The sequence below is a fragment of the Macaca nemestrina genome, chromosome 8 (genome assembly GCF_043159975.1).
Source record: "Macaca nemestrina isolate mMacNem1 chromosome 8, mMacNem.hap1, whole genome shotgun sequence".
Taxonomy (NCBI): Eukaryota; Metazoa; Chordata; class Mammalia; order Primates; family Cercopithecidae; genus Macaca; species Macaca nemestrina.
This window is the reverse complement of record NC_092132.1, coordinates 12,635,825-12,653,397: the sequence shown is the minus strand read 5'-3', so window position 1 is coordinate 12,653,397 and position 17,573 is coordinate 12,635,825. Positions and strand designations below refer to the sequence as shown.

The 17,573-nt window shown below is 42.0% G+C and overlaps 1 protein-coding gene across 10 annotated transcripts in view; it reads right to left on the bottom strand.

The window, feature by feature from the left end:
* Positions 1–15,528, bottom strand: part of DNAAF11 (dynein axonemal assembly factor 11) — a 101,864-nt gene extending 86,336 nt beyond the window's left edge. For 3 of the 10 annotated variants that reach the window (XR_011606728.1, XM_071067815.1, XM_024796321.2), the window contains exons 1-2: positions 15,399–15,528; positions 1,608–1,775 (exon numbers count right to left, since the gene is read on the bottom strand). Coding sequence is in view for 3 of the 10 variants with exons in the window: in XM_071067815.1 (XP_070923916.1) it covers positions 1,608–1,775; positions 15,399–15,408 (178 nt within the window). In the remaining 7 variants the exon portion in view is untranslated. Of the gene's footprint in view, positions 1–1,607; positions 1,776–1,930; positions 2,035–2,818; positions 3,043–14,838; positions 15,030–15,398 lie in introns of all 10 variants that reach the window. The other 7 variants (XM_071067817.1, XM_071067819.1, XM_024796322.2 and 4 more) reach the window with 7 other exon arrangements.
* Positions 15,529–17,573: the final 2,045 nt, after the last annotated feature.

Here is a 17,573-nt window from a genome sequence, read left to right as displayed (position 1 = left end):
AAGCAACCACATCACCAGGGTTTCTCAACCTCAGCAATACTAGCATTTTGGGCCTCTTTCTTGTGGGGGTGGGGGGCATCCTGAACCCTGTAGGATGGTTTGCAGTATTCCTGGCCTCTGTACACTAGATGCCAATAGCATCCCCTCCCCATCCTCCTATACACATGCAACAACTAAAAATATCTCCAGACATTGCCAAATGCCCCTGTTGTGAACCACTGCACATCACCATGGGAAGTTAAATATAATCCTGCAAGCTGACCTCTGGGTTCTCATGCCAGGGCACACAGGGGTTGGCACTCATTCTGCCTCATCAGCCCTGACTCCATCCCTTTTCCTCCAACTCCGTTGGCTTCTCCTTTCTGCTCCTACCTTCATTTGGCTAGCCTGGAGACACTGGGGTAAATGATCAAATTGATAACAGCAGCAGCACAGCAGCTATCCTGTAATGAGTACTTACCTCATGGTGAGCAAGCGCTAAGCATATCATTTCATGTAATCCCTATGCCAATTTATATATTAGGCATTATTAGCCATTTTACAGATGGCAAAACTAAGACTTGGGCAAGTAACTGACTTGTCAAATTTCACACTGCGTAGAGGGAGACGGGAGAGGCAGTGTTCTGACTCAGGTCTACCTGATGCCAGAGCCTGTGCTTTCTCTTTCTGGGTCCTGGGGATTCTCCTTCTGTGTCCATGTGGCAGGACCTCCATTAGAGTAACTCCACATGCCTCCCTTCCCTCTGCCCTTTAATTCATCATTCTTCTGTGAGAGAAGTCAGGTGTGGTGGGGGAAGGAAGACCAACTTATCTGATAGGTTAATCAAGAGAAGAAACTGAGCATGCCCAGTCCTACCCTCTTTCCTGGTTTCTGGGATCTTCCTACCAGAAGACAGCACATGGTCTCAACCTACCTCCTGACATAAAGCAAAGGCCCACCTGGGTAGGAGAAACTTGTGGTTGTCCAATTCTGCATGTAACTGGGTGGGTAAGTTAATTCTGAGGGCAATATTAGCAAGCCCACTTGGCTGCAAGTCTAAGCCACTTTCTTAGAAGAGCTTTATCAGTTATAATGCTGATATTTTTATCTTCACTGACCCGATTCCTGCATTTACCTCTAATTTCCATTCCAAATTGGAAGCCCCTCAATACCCAATACTGAACCCAATGCGTTGCACATATATGGTCACAATAAATATAGCAAAACTAGCTATTGAATTCTGCAGTCACCTGACAAGGACTCCCTCAATTCTCATATAAATTCGTCTTGCAGTGTGATGTAAAACGATGACAAATACCTCCTCCCTTTCAAACTTAAAAAAAAAAAATCAGGTCTGATGTGTTCTCTGTCTTTTTAGATGATCAGGTCAACTAATGTATTCCTCACCTTTACCTACTCTCCCAACTTCTTGTTGGAAATTGTTTTCACTACACACAGAAATGTTTAGGCAAATGTCCCCCACACAGCCACTGAGAGATGGCTGTGTCTGTTTTCCCATGGAATTCTTTTCCAGTGATTGTCTTCTTCTAAAAATAACACAGCACTTTCCAAAGTTCTCTCATTCACAATGTTAAAGAAACCATAAGAACTAAGTACTGAAACTTACCAATTTTCCCAATAAGATTATTTTGAAGATAGAGAATTTTTAAATCCCGGCACCATTTATCAATGTGTTCTAGTCTTTCTATTTCTTGCTGATGCAAGGAGAGTTCCTCCAGGGAAAAAATGACACAGTCATTGTGTTCAGCATTCCGTCTAATAAGATCTTCTGTGACTGAAAGAAAATGTGTTACATATTACATTTCTGTCCCCATTGTTCAATGTAAGATTATTGTGTTGTTAACGCATTTTTATTTTATTTTATTTTTTGCAGTTAAATGTCAATTCTCCAGGCCCAAGCAATTTTCAAAGTGAAAGAGAAAATGGTACCTCCTCCTGGAGTTTTTGTGATGCCATGATGTGAATCAGAGGGAAGAAGAAGACATGATGATATTATATTTGCCTTTGAATGTGAAGGGTCTACATATATTTTGCTGTATGGATGGAGATGGAGTTGAGAGTTAATGGCTATAAAAATGTTTACATGGAATCTTACGATGGTACCGTGTTAAAATGGATGAGATCCACTAACTAATCTGAGACAGAGCAACTTGTTACTGAGAGGCACAACTGGGCTGTCAGAGGGCAGAAATATGAAAGCATCTTCCACCATTCAGAAGATAAAGGTCATGGGTCATTTATTTAACCAATGTTTGTTAATTTAACTGAAGCTTGAAAGAAAGAAAAGGAACGCCTTAGATCTTGCACAGCAGTCTTATAAAGCAGCCACCACTAGTTGTGTTTCCAGGAGAAGTTGTTTTTGAAAGCCGCTCACAGGAGGAGGTGTCATAGGAGCTCCCATCCCTCTGACATGAGTGATGTGTTGCCCTGGGTTCGCCTGCCACAGAAGGTCAGCAGTATGTGATGAAGATGGCGCCAGGAGACTGGACATAGCGCTATCTATGGTCCACAGTCACAGCCAAGCACAAGATCATGAATCATCTTCATAAAGATGCGTTGAAACCAAAGAGGTAACGACAAGTAGGAACCAAGCATTTCCCACTGCCACTAAAAATGGTATTTGTTGAACCCTCACATCTTCTGTAGGATGTGGAAATATTGTATGTCTACCCCAGGAGATAATAAAGACTCACTGTCACTTACAAGGTGCCAGGTACTATTCTAAATGCTTTGCATGTATTAATATATGACTATCTGGAGTTACTATTGCCATTTGTCAGATGAGGAAATAAAGCCCAGAGAGTTTAAATAACTTACCTGGGTCTTGGTGATAAGTGCTAGAGCCAGGTTTTAAATTCACAGTTCAGTGCCAGACCACCTGCTCTTAACCACTATGCTCCACTGCCTCACGTGTAAGCAAATAACAGCGTCTAGAAATTCCAGGTTTCCTGAAGGTGCAGACGCCTCTAACTGAGACAGAGTTCTTCACAGCAACTTCTGCTACCACATCTCTATGTCACATCCTTAAAAGTGGAGTTTGCCTTTTTATTAAATGTAAAAACATGTAAAAACTTAATCATTCATGTGGAGTTAGCTAAACTCTCTGCTACTTTCAGTGGTAGGAGATACGGGTGCTGGCAATGACAGTTCTTTGGAAGAAGGACCAGAGTAATGTAGGGGTTGAGAGATTTAAATACCATACATGGGGAAAGTCCTTGCTGCTCTAAGCCTTGGCTTAACTAACAGGCAGAAATAGTCACAAATCAGATCCTGGTAAGGGACAGCCCAAAGCACCAAGGAAGGAGGCTAATAGTACACCACCAGTCTGGCTCGCTGGGACCCTTGCCGCCAGCACCATTCAGCTGTCCCTGGAATTTCACTGATGGTTTGCGAACCAGCTTAAATAGAGTGCTATAATCAAGGAAAAGAGAAAAACCAAACCTGTAAGAGAAAAGCATTAAAACTACTCTCTATATTCCTAACCAAAGTTGGTTCTAACAGCTTAAATCAACTGATAATGAATAAATGGGTACAGCCAGAGGATAGAGCAATGCTCCCATGTAAAGTAAATGTATGATCTGTATCTGTTATTTGCCTATAAGAATTATCTTAGCAAGGATACAACATGGGTCAAGGGGTTGAGATGGCACAACCCTTGTTATCTGTACATTTAACAAAATGTGGAAATTATTGACCACTAGTAATAAGACCCTCAATGACTAACGGTATATCTGTAACTTAAACTACTCAAATCCATAGAGCAAGGGGGTGGATTGTTGGAGGCCTTGCTTCTATTAGAACTGGAGTCCATGGGGCCAGGAGGACGTGCCCATCCAGGGCCCAAGTCTTCCTCTCTGGACCATGATCCATGGAGGGAATGATGGGATTCTCTGTCCAAGGGGCTCCAAGCCTTACTCCAAACCTTGCAATGCAATGGCAGTTTCTCCAGGTTCATTCCTGAAGACAGACCATGACATCAGGTATATATCCCAATGCCTAGGGGTGTCCAAGGATCAGCTGTTTGTCAGGGAGGTGGATGGCATGGATGTATAGGCTGAAGTGTCCATGTTCATACATGGGCGTGAGGGGACAGGATAGAGTCAGAGATGGGAAGAAAAGGGAAGAGAGGGCCAGAGGGCAAGATTTCCCCAAGCCACCATGCTCTGTCATAGAACTCCAGCATAGGAAATGCAGCCCTTGGGTTGTTATGAAAGTATACTTGTTAAGGGAGGAAGACGTATTTTATTTAGCAGTTTGGTTTATAACTTGATACATAGGCCTTTACTTATACTCTTGCCTCAGATTCTGGTTGAAGCCTTAGTTTTGTATCCATATTGAAGATATAACCTAATTTGAATTCCAAAGGACTGTCATCCACGCTTAAGTCGAATGTGTTCAGGGGACTTCTGATAGTATCCTAAGCATCACTTGGTCTCTGGCCTCATATTGCCATGTTGGACTTTCTGACTCGCAGGGCTGCTCAAGGTGTCACAGGCACCTCTAGTCTACACTCTGAAGGTATCACAGGTGCCTCTAGTCTACACTCTACACTTTTCCAAATTGCCCACTCTTAAAGATTTGCAGGGTTGACAAAGTTTCTACCAATACCAAATATCCTTTTAGTATTCTTTTGCTATACCTCTGAACATTTAAGACACTCTTTTTTTCTTCTGTTGAGACAGGGTCTCACTCTGTCACCCAGGCTGGGGTGCAGTGGCACAATTATGGTTCACTGCAGCCCAGGATCAAGGGATCCTCCTACCTCTGCCTCCTGAGTAGCTGGAACTACAGGCATACGCCACCACACCAATTTTTTTTTTTTTTTTTGTAAAGACAGGGTTTCACCATGGTACCCATGTTGGTCTCAGACTCCTGGACTCAAGCGATCCACCTGCCTTGGCTTCCCAAAGTACTGGGATTACAGGTGTGAGCCACTGCGACTAGCTAAGAAACTCTCTTCATCAAGGTATTATGTGTGTAAAATCGACAACTTTATGCAACTGTCAAATCTTCTCTTTTGAAGGCATGTAGATATTAGGAAATAATTATGTTGATTCATATGTTCTAACCATGAGACTGAAGATGAGAAAAATCCCTATTAGTTTAAAGAGGTGGAGTTTAGGGAACCTCCCTTAGCATGAATAAATAATTACACACACACACAAAGGAAAGAAGAGGCACAACAGAGACGTTTGCCTGGACAGCAGTGATTATATACAATTAGGATACATTAAAAGAAAATGGAGAATCACAGAGGAGGATAGAACTGTGAAGATCTGGAATTTCCCAGTGGACCTTTTCTAAACTCTCCTATCACAAGCAAACTGCCACGTGGCTTACCGTTTTATAGCACGGAGGAAATTGTTGTTACACAATGCTGCTTCACCTGTAATGGCAAACATCAGAACAAAAACCAGAGCTCCCAAGAAGAAATGTATAAAGATATCTACATGGTGCATGGAGATTATAGTGTTTCATGCTTTTGAACAGGAAAGCATTTTCAGTTTTATAGACTATCTAATTTAGAGCAAACATTCTTTAAGTCCAAGGAGCATTATTCGCCTTTAGAAATTTCTACTCCAAATAATATAGCACTGCACTTACGTGAGATTATTCTAGAGATTTAAAAATGCTTTGGGAAGACATACAAGTGCCCAACAAACATAAAAAAAAGCTCCACATCACTAGTCATCAGAGAGATGCAAATTAAAACTACAATGAGATACCATCTCACACCAGTCAGAATGGCTATTATTATGAAAGTCATAAAATAATAGATGTTGGCAAGGATCCAGAGAAAAGGGAACACTTCTACTCTGTTGGTGGGAATGCAAATCAGTTCAACCCCTATGGAAAACAGAATGGAGATTTCTCAAAGAATTAAAAACAGAATGAACATTCAACCCAACAATCTCACTACTGGGTATCTACCCAAAGGAAAATCAATCATTCAATCACAAAGACACCTGTACTCGTGTGCTACTGCAGCACTATTCACAATATCAGAGTCATGTATTCAACCCAAGTCCCCATCAACAGCGGATTGGATAGAGAAAATCTGGTACACATACACCATGGAATACTATGCAGCCATAAAAAGAAAAAAAAACATGTCCTTGGCAGCAACATGGATACAGCTGGAGGTCATTATCCTAAGTGAATTCATGCACAAACAGAAAATCAAATACCGCATGTTCTCACTTACAAGTGGGAGCTAAACAGTGGGTACACGAGGACATAAAGATGGAAACAATAGACACTAGGGATTCCAAAATGGGGGAAGGAGGGGAGGGAAGGGTTGAAAAATGACCTACTGGGTACTATGTTCACTATTTGGGTGAGGGGTTCACTTGAAGCTCAGACCCCAGCATCATCCAATATACCCATGTAACAAACCTGCACATGTATCCTCTGAATATAAAATTAAAAACAATAATACACAGTTTAGAATAGCTAGAAGGACTATATTGAAAGTTTCCAACACAAAGAAATGATAAATGTTTTAGATAATGGATATGCTAATTACCCTGATCTGATTACTATACAGTATATGTATGGAAACATCACAATGTATCCCATAAATATGTACAATAATGTGTCAAATGAAAACAAAATTAAAAAGTTAAATAAAAAAAGATATAAACTCTGTCCTCGAGGAATTTTCAGTCCAGAATTAGTAAGAGGCAGTGACAACAGTGCAAGATGAATGATGAGCTTGAGAGAAGAGCTGGATACTGTGAAACACCTAGGAGGAGCACCCAACCCAGCTGCAGCTTCAGAAGCAGGGAATGTTGACAGAGATACACAGCACACATGAGAATTAACCAGAAAAAAAGGAAGAGAGTGGAGCAGAAGAAACAGCACAGTGCAAAGGCCAGGGAGCAAGGGTATCTTCATTCACTTTGCAGCAAGAATATAGTGAACATACCTTCAGTAATGATGTTGTAGACACAATGGCAGACAGTCCTTACTTTCATGGAGGTTGCCTGGTAGAACAGGCAGACAAGAAGTACGGTGTGCATACCACTGGGGTCATGTGGATGGTCTGGGATACCCAGAGCTTCTAATCCAGTCTTCGGAGAAGATGGAAAGCCCCCTATCTTCAGCTGAGACATGGAGGATGAGTAAGATTATTCAAGAGAATGGGGCAGATAAAAGACAATTCCAAGAAGCAAGCTCAGAAGAAGAGAGGCCATAGAGGATTCTGTAAATTATGTGGCATTCATTATGGCTGGAGCAAAGCATTGAAGGAATCGGGAAATATAAAAAAGCCAGGCAAGTCTGAGTCCACGGTAAAGAGCCCTGGAGAGCTAAGGACTTAGAATGAACTTGTGCTATAATTTAGAACCGGAACGTAACCTAAGGGATGCGGTGTGTAGTGTTGTCATGAAAAGATGATGTCAAATCTTTGCCCCACCATTCTCTACCTGTTTATGATACATAGATTTGGGCAAAACTGTTCATCTATTTTCAGTTTTCTCATCTGTAAACTGGAGATAATGTTAGTAATTATTTCTTAAAATTTTTTTGAGGATTAAATAATTAAGTAAAGCCCTTAGCACAGTGCCTGGTATACAGTCATTGGTCAATAAATGTTAGTTCCCTTCCTTCTATAAGTATGTAAATAAATAAATAATAAAATGCTTTGGAAACATTAATATGCTATCATAAGACTATTTCAAGAGAAATGGTATTATAGTACCTATTATGTGGTATGGAAGAAAAACATGCCAAGGCACAATATAAAACATACTGCTTTCACTTCCTTATTTTAGGAAATTTCAAATAGCAAAATATAAGATGCAGACGGGTGAGTGCTAACCAATACCTGCATGACTGGAGAAATAAGTACTTGATGAAGGATATTGACAGCTTCAACCACAGATACATACTCCCCTCACTAAAAGATGCAGTGAAGGGATCCAAGGGTTTAATCAAAACACATCCAGCTCACCTAAGTTTCTTTCCAATTCGTTAATATGAATGGGTTCTCCAAAATTTGAGGGTGTATCAGTAAAATGACTTTGCAGGGAGCAGGGACAGAGGGCACGCTGAGGAGGTTTCTGGGACACTGGAGGCTATCCTGCTGTGTTTGCTTCTAAAGTTTTTCATTACATTGAGCAAAGTTCTAAAAACTCCCAAAGCCAATAATTTAGTGTTCATTCCTTCAGGCTTTACATCATGTTTTGTAAGCAACTCTTTTTCCCTGCTAGATTAGAATAAAATCAACCAATATGTATTTATTGAAGATTTTGTAGCATTTTCAGACATCTTAAAAGACCTATCAGATAAGTACATGAAATTGAGATTTAATAGAATGAAGGGTTACAGACGGGTGAAGGTCACCTCTTGCAGCATTTAAAACATTTTTTAACCATTTTCAATGGAAACTCTTAAAAGCAGGATTGTATACTTGCCTGTTTTTCTTGCTGACCCAGGCTCATCATAATTTGCGGCAATAGCCATATGGCACCCCAGTCTAGTGATATCTTTAGGGACTACTTAGTAGAGTGTGCTGCTCAGAAGCACTAAGTGCTATGGGGCACTGAGAGAACCACATAGAAAGTATGATGAGTGCGCAGGAGAGTGATCGGTGCTACTGAGAAAAGGGAGGTCAGAAGAAGCTTCATGGAGGAGGGGTCTGAGCTGAATCTTTTTTTTTTTTTTTTTTTTTTTTTTGAGACGGAGTCTCGCTCTGTCGCCCAGGCTGGAGTGCAGCGGCGCGATCTCGGCTCACTAAAAGCAAGCTCCTCCTCCCAGGTTCACACCATTCTCCTGCCTCAGCCTCCTGAGTAGCTGGGACTACAGGCACCCGCCACCATGCCCAGCTAATTTTTTTTTTTTTTTTTTTGTATTTTTAATAGAAACGGGGTCTCTTAATAGAGATCGAGCCACGATGGTGTCGATCTCTTGAGCTCGTGTTCCACCCACCTCGGCCTCCCAAAGTCCTGGGATTACAGGCATGAGCCACTGTGCCCGGCCCTGAGCTGAATCTTGAAATGGGAGTAGATGTTTGTTAGATAAACCAGGAAAGGGCATCTCAGGCCATCGTGGATGACATGATGCACTTCTCAGGTCCCTCCTCAAAACTGAAGGATTAATTCCTCTAGCTGCTGGGGGCTTTATTGACAGACAGCCCTCGGCTGCCCACCTTCTTCCTGAGCTGCCTCAGCTGAAGAGATTGTTCAACCAAGGTCATGCCCTTTCCTTTCCCGGGAAAGCCCACATTCAATGACTGGTTAATGTAGGGGCTGTAAAGACCCAGTTCTTCACCCCAACTTGGGCAAGTCAGAAGGTTCATTCCAAGTTCAGATCTCCTGGTTGGTTTCCTAAGGTCTTTGTTAGATGCATCACAGCCCAACTTCTCCCTCTGCTCAATTTTGATTTCTTTCCTACCCACCCCAACAATGCTCCCTAATAAACCTCCTGCATGCTAATTCCCACCTAGATTTCAGCTTCCTGAAGAGCCCAACCTGGAAGAGTTGATACCAGAAGTGGTGCATGAAAGCAGATGCTAACGAAGATAGGATTTCGGAGTCAGATTACAGGTTGCCAGAGTGGCAAGGACACTGTTATTCCTGGTAGGCAGAACATAGATAGTGCCTGGCCCAAGGCAGATATGCAGTTGTAAAGACTTGCCCTGGTGTTGAACAGAGATAGGATACAAGTAGAAGGGAATGTACTAGTAAGTGTAACATGTCAGGTGTTAGAGAAATGTGAGAGAAACTCTAACTTAAAGAACAATTATATTGTATCGTATAAAGGCTGCTGCTAAACACAACTAATCAGGAAAGGCTGACAGAGGAAGTGTAAAACCAGAGGACTGCATTGGGAGCACTATGAAGAGGTTTTCATTTCCTGAAACCAGAGGACAGAGAAAGCTGAGGGCTAGGACCAGTACTTCATCATAAGATTAGCAGTGACATCAGGTTCTGGACATAATAGAGTAATAAAACAGGGTTTACCCTCTAGCCCAAAATAACTAAAAATCTATACAAACCATACAAAAGTAATTTTTTAAACTTGGGCATAAGGAAATAAAAAGGAAAATTAGAAAGTATTTTGAACAGAATTAAAAATTACACACAAAAAAGCAACATATCAAAATTTGCGGGATACAGCTAAAACATTACTTAGCGGTAAATGTATAGCATTAAATACTTATAGTAGGAATAAAGAAAGGTATCGAATATTGGCTTCCACTTTAAGGATCTAGAAAAAGAACAAATAAAATCCAAAATAAGCAGAAGAAAGTAAATTATGAAGATTATAACAGAAATCAATGAAATGAAAAGCAGGAAAAAACAGAGAAAAATCAATAAAGATCAAAGCTGGCTCTTTAAGAAAATAAAATTGGTAAACTTTTAGTCAGACTTATCAGCAAAAAAGAGAGAATACACAAATTGACAATATTAGGAGTGAGAGAGGTGACAGCATATGTATTCTACAGATACTAAAATGATAAAAAATATAAGTAACTTTATGCCAATAAATTTAAGAACTTAAATTAAATGGATGAATCCCTTAAAAGACACAACTTACAAAAACTCACTCAAGAATATATAGATGAGCTGAACAGCCCTGTATCTACTGGATATGTAGTTAAACACCTTTCTTTCCACAAATAAAACTATGGCACAGATGTCTCATTTGACTACTTCTACCAAGAACTTAGGGGAAAATAATACCCCATATACACAAACTCTTGTAGAAAATGGAAAAGGAAAAATACTTCCCGTTATATTCTGTAAGGCCAGAATTACAACCAATCAAATGCATTACAAGAAAAGAAAACTACAGACCCATGTACCTCATGAACACATATGTAAAAATCCTAGGCAAAAAATTTAGCAAATCCAATCCAATAATGTAATACAAAGATTATACATTATAACTAAGGGGGGGATTATCCAATGTATACAAAGTTGATATAATGCTCAGAAATCCATGTGACATACAATATTAATAAACTAACAAAGTGATAACGTCAGGAGATGCAAAACAGCAGTTGACAAAATCCACCATCCATTCCTGATTTTAAAAAGACAACAACTCGGAAAACCAGAAATAAAAAGGAACTCAACTTGATAAGGAGCATCCATAAAAGACCTATAAGCAATATTATATCGAGTGGAGAAAGACTTTTCCCCTAAGAATCAGAAAAAAAGGCCAGGAAATCCATTCTCTCCTCTTCAACATTATACTGAAGGTTCTAGCAATAGGCAAGGGAAAAAAAGGCATTCATATGGTAGAGAAGTAGAATTATTTCTATTTGCAGATGATATGACTGTTTACAGAGAACATCAAATGGAATTCACATAAAAAGCTACTTGAATAGGAAAGTTTGGCAAGATTGCAGAATATAAGATCTATATGAAAGAATCAAGTATACTTCTATATATTAACCATTTACAATGCCATCAAAAATATGAAGTACTTAGAGATAAATCAGAAAAATATGTGCAAAGTCTGTCTATTGAAAACTTCAAAAATATTGTAGACATTTTGTAAGATCTAAATAAATGGAGATATATCCCTTGTTTTTGGGTCAGAAGATTCAATATTGTTAAGATGCTCATTCTCCCCAAATTGAGCTACCGATTTCACACAATCCAGGTCAAAATCCCAGGAGACTTATTTTTGTACAAATTGGCAAGATACTACTCAAATTCATAGAGAAATGCAAAGGATCTGAATACCTAAAACAACTTTGATAGATAAAAAAATTTAGAGGAAAAACACTACTGGATTTCAAGACTACTTATTACAAAGCTCCAGTAATCAAGAGAGTGTGAAATTGGCACAAAGGAAGACAAATAAATCAATAAATCAGAAAAGAAAGTCCAGAACACACATATTCATGCTACTGGTTTATCCAAAGGTTCAATTCAATGGAGAGAGCATAGTCCTCAACAAGTGTTGCTGGTACTACTGGATTTCCACATTAAACACACACACACACACACACACACACACACACCCCAACAACAATTTAATCTACATCTCACATATACAAAAATTGAGTCAAATGAATGATGGAATAGTGTAAAACCAAAAATTATAAAATTTCTAGGAAAAAAAGAGAAAAATCTATGTAAACTTAGCAAAGATTTCTTGGATATGACACCAAAAGCAAGATCTATAAAATAATAAATTAAACCTCAAAATTTAAAACTTCTTTCAAAATAATTAAGAGAAGGAAAATGTAAGCCATAGATGGGGAGAAAATATTTGCAAATCATATATCTGATACCTTATATCCAGAATATATAGAGGACTCTTAAAGCTCAATGATAAGAAAACAAATCAATGTATAAAATGGGCAAAATACCTGAAGTCATTTCACCAAAGAAGATCCATAGATGACAAAGGTGTCACAGTAATACAAAATGCATTCGATCATATAAAATTTAAAAACAAAGACCCTAGATCTTCTCTAAATCACAATACACACCAGATTAAATGCACAGAGAGGACCTAATTCATTTTCCTCTCGCCACCATCCCCAGGCTCAGTATTGGTCCTCCTGAGCAGACACGAACACCAAAAATAGTGGCCTCTTCCACTTTACATGAGAATTTGCACCATGACCTCTCTTTTTCTCACCTGTCTCTTACTCCTAAGAGACAATATAGCAACCATATACAAGAGTGCGGGCTCTGCTTACCATCCCAGATATACCACTTACTGTGTGGCACTGGGCACCCTGCTTAACCTCTTTGTGCTCCAGATTCCTCATCTGCAACGTGGATACGATGATACTAGTGACTACCTCAAAAGATTTTTGTGAGAATTCAATGAGTACACACACACAGAAACTTTCAGAATACTGACTAGAAGGCAATAAGCAGCTCAATAAGTGTAAGTGAGCTATTATTATCATCCTTTCTCAGGGGCCCAAATTTCTCCTTCAGCTGTAGGAAGCTGAGAATTGTGGAAAGAGCAGTGAAAGCCGGGAAGCTCGTATCCTAGGTCCAACGTCTCTCCTGACTGATGGGATGTGACATTGGTTGGATCAATGTTCCCCTTCTCATCTCTAAAATGAACAGGTACACTAGATGATATTTTGAGCATGGTCTCTCTAAAACCTGTACTAATAACATCCCTGCATATTTTTCTGGAAAATACAGGAAAGGCAGTGGAAAAAAGGGCACACAGGAGCAGTCAGGAGATGTTGGCAAGAGGCAGAAGGCCATTTATTGGGAAGCACGGGAGAGAGAGAACACGTAAAAAGGGTTTGTGGCACAGCAAGAGAGGACCACTTTCTCCACCCACATCTTTCAAATCTGTCCCCTTAGCCTCAGTCCTGTGGGAGGCAGTGCAGTGTAATGCAGGACCCAGAGGAAATCTTCATGGGTTCTGTTCCCAGCGCTGACAGTTACTATGGGATTTACTCTCTGTGCCTCACCTCAGAAATGGTGATGTCAGTAATCCTTCCCTGCCTTAAAAGGCTGCTGGGAAGATCAAACAGGAGAATGAAGGTAAAGCATGTTAACCAAGCCTGGCACATCAGAGCTACTCATTGGAGGAGTGCTTGTCATCTGTCCTGCTGCCATGACCTCAGTTCAGACTACTGTCTCCCACTCAGTCTCCTACAGGGCCAAGCCATGCCCGTGAACAAAACCTTTTGGTTTCCCTGTGGCTCTTTTGATAAATTTCTAAATCTTAAGTACAAAACCTGTATAAGCTGATCCCTGCCTACCTGTCAGGCCTTGCTTCTCTCTTTGCCCTCCACTCCTCCTTTCTGTCTCACACCAGTTCCTGTCAGTGACAATTAGCCACCAAGAAGCCCTGCTCTTTCTCACCTTTGGGCAATTCACTGTGCCTTCCTGTTTCTCTTCCAGACAGCACCACTTCCTCAAAGAAGCCTCCACCCACCCATGCCCTCAGGGTGCAGGCACCCCTCTCTCTCCCGGCTGTAACCACCAAGCTTGTGTTTGTCTTCTCTCTCCCCAGGAGGGCAGGCCTACATCTGTCTCCTTCCTCACTGTTTCCTGCATTCAATACCTGACTCAAGGTAAACACTCCAATGCAAGTCTGAGAAGTTAATGATTTAACAAGTCAAAGTGGACACGACTCAGAGAAAAGCGGCAAAGGAAAATTCACGACATAAAAAAGCTAATGAGAAGAAGAAGGAAACAACAACAACAACAACAACTAGGGTGACACCAGGGCATGGGGAAACAGCCCTGAGAAGAGAGGAAGAACTATCAGCAGCTGGTTTAGGAAAGGAGTTCTAACATCTACAAATCACTCCCCCCACCCCGCCCCTCCCACTTGCAGGCTGTCAGGTTTTCCGGGTCAGAAAGCCCATCATCTGGAGCGGTCTCTTGATTTAAAAAGAAGTTAATTATGACATTTTTACAATGATAAGTGATCGTTTAGGTGGAGCTGTACAAAACTGCCATATGGGGAGCTCAAAAACGTTGTTGATATCGAAATGGTTCATCCAACATAACTTACCCGCATCACCTTGCAGTCTGTTAGTATATTTTTTAAGAAACACGTTTACGACCGGGCGCGGTGGCTCACGCCTGTAATCCCAGCACTTTGGGAGGCCGAGGCGGGTGGATCACCTGAGGTCAGGAGTTCGAGACCAGCCTGGCCAATATGGCGAAACCCCGTCCCTACTAAAAATACAAAAATTAGCCTGGCGTGGTGGCGCACGCCTGTAATCCCAGCTACTCAGGAGGCTGAGGCAGGAGAATTGCTTGAACCTGGGAGGCGGAAGCTGCAGTGAGCTGAGATCGCGCCGCTGCACTCCAGCCTGGCGACAGAGCAAGACTCCGTCTCAAACAAAAATAACAACAACAACAAAACACGTTTATAACACTTACTGTGTCTAAAACAGTACTATGATTGCCTTTATTTTGGAGATGAAGAAGCTGAGGCCCAAGGGGTGAAGTCACTCGCTCAAAGTCACAGGAAGAGGGAGGACTTCAACCCTGGCTCCAGAGTCGGGACCCTCCACCGCTAGGCTACACTGCCTTCCGGAATGAGTCCGAAGATTGCGGCTTGGAGACAGTAACTGGCCCACGTTCACAGCGAGTCAGGAGCCGCTTGGCCGGAACCCGGTGTGTCTAACGCCAAATACCCTGCACCTTCCCCGACCCCCTTTCCTGGAGTCCAGTGCCTTTCTGCCTCTTCCTCTGCTTCCCACGGCCCCGCCCATTTTACAGATTAGGAACCTGAGCTGGAAAAGGCCAGGCTGCCCGGCCAGTCTGCAGAGGACCTAGCGCAGCCGGGGCTGCGGGGCGGAGGGCCGGGTGGGGCTGGGGTCCGCCCAGGCGCCGGGAACCGACAGCGCGGGGCTGGTGCAGGCGACAAGGATCCCACGGGACCCGGGACGATGTCCACAAGGGGAACGACCGAGGACGGAAGGTGGAGGGGGGCTTACTCCAGCCCATGGCGCCTCTCCAGTTCGCTGGCCCCGCAAGCCGGACCCGGACCCCGAAGGACGCTTTTCACCCTTCAACTCCCCTCCTCAGCGCGTCCCCATTGGAATTCGGGAGCCATGGCAACGGGGACTCTACGGCGGCCGCGCGGGGCCAAGACACGCCGCGTTTCCTGAGCTCCGCGGAGCAAGCGGAGGAGACTGCAGTGAAGGGTCTCAGCAGACAGGGGCTCTCCAACCCAAACCCAGTCTTCGTCCTCGTCCCACCTCCGACTTGCCACAGACTGCTTCCCTCTCCCACTGGTCCAGACTGAACAAAGAATCAGGACGCTCCTCTTTCCTGTGCCTTCCAGACCGCCTTTGACTTTTTCCTTTTTGTGTTTGATTTCAAGCTTCCAGAGCCAGGAGATCTGGATTTCGCCCTCTACTCTACCAGCGGCGTGACCTTACACTTAACTTCTCCTCAGTTTCCACATCTGTAAGATGAGAAGTAATAACCTAAGAGGATCACTGTGAAGCTTTAGATAATTTGAACGAAGGAAGGACACTATAAAATCAACAGGCTCACTATAAAGGTTCGTTGTCATTGTCATAGTCCAGTTTTTTAAAGTCACTCCCCAACACCCATTTCCGGCTAACAAGTTTTCCATAAACGCCACCCATTACCCCCTCCATCAATTTCCCTATTCTCCAGTCTCTTAATTGTAAAATGTAGGAAGTATATCTCCTACAGCCCCACACTCCCCTCACGTTTCCCCAGACCCTTCTCCAAAAGTCGTCGTAAACAGTATGGAGTGCGTGCTTCTTATCTTGATATGTGTATTATGTTTGCATTTTAAAAGAAGATTCCTAGAGCAATGCTGAGTGCAAAGAAATTAATTTTTCTAGCAAATAGCTGTTAAGCATTTACAGCTGGCAATTATTAGAGTTTGCCAGGTAGAGACAAGTTCATGAACTTGGACAGAGAGGCAGGAAAGTCTAACAGAGTGAGGTGATGGGGGGAAGCAGACACATTAGTTTGACAATAAAGAGAGCTAGATAGAAGAGATCTTCAAACAGTAAGAATGAGAGTTTAGATCGGGGGTAATGGGGGCCTTAAATGCCAGGCCAAAGGAATTGAACTGGAAGAGTGGGATTTCAGGCACTATTTCCCTGAATATTTGGATTTCTAAGGAGTGAAATATTTGGATTTCCAAGGAGGCCAAAAGGCACTCAAACTATAAACTTGCCTGACATCCACTATTATTTTTCTGAAAGCAGGTTAGTGTGAGGTGAACAGTATTAGCTCTGGCATTGGAAACATAGATTAAATACACGGATTTATTACTGTGTGGCATCAGACTTCACCTTCGAAAGCTAAAACTTCTCTATTTCCACATGAAGATGACAATATGGGTAAACATCCGTGGCTGTGCCACTGACAGTTCTGAGTACTGATGTCTGATTACTCACAAAGGAGATAAAATGCTATGAGCAGCAGGCAAGTTTAGCAGATACGCCTGGGCTTGAATTGTGCATTTTAACAACAAGGGGTTCATCAAGGCTAAAAAGGATCTAGCTTCTGGAAGGAAGCTGCTACTGGGTAGAAAAGTTAGTTTCTAAGCTGACAGAGCCATGAGGTCAGGCCTACTATAAAGGATCTCAGCTTGCAGTGAACTAGGATTGTGCCATTGCTCTCTAGCTTGGGTGACACAAAGAAACTATGTCTCTTAACAAAAATTTTTAAAAATAATAAAAATAAAGGATCTCAGCCTCTGGATCAGGAGACAAAGGGAGCCACTCCAGACCGTAGATAGTTCTCAAGAGCAATTGCAACCCAGGTGTTTGATATGTTGGCTCTAAGCTTCTATCCTCATTCTCAGACCTACTCATTGTTGACCTAAAAAAAGAAACTGAGGTAAAATTAATATAGGTAGAGAGTTTTATTTGGGCCAAGGTTGAGGACTGAAGCCTGGGAAACACTGGGAAGTGCTCTGCGGAACAAAGTTGAGGCTCCAGTTTTAAAGAAAAAAGAACTAATCAGGAGAGGGGTGACAACGAAAGTTGCTTGTTAGGAATTCTCACTCGTTTACAGAAATAACATTGATTAGTTATTGGCTGTACGTTGTTAAACTATGGGGAGTGAGTTATGATGTCCAGTGTACAGCATTGTTAGGTTAATTTATAGCCATCGGTGGC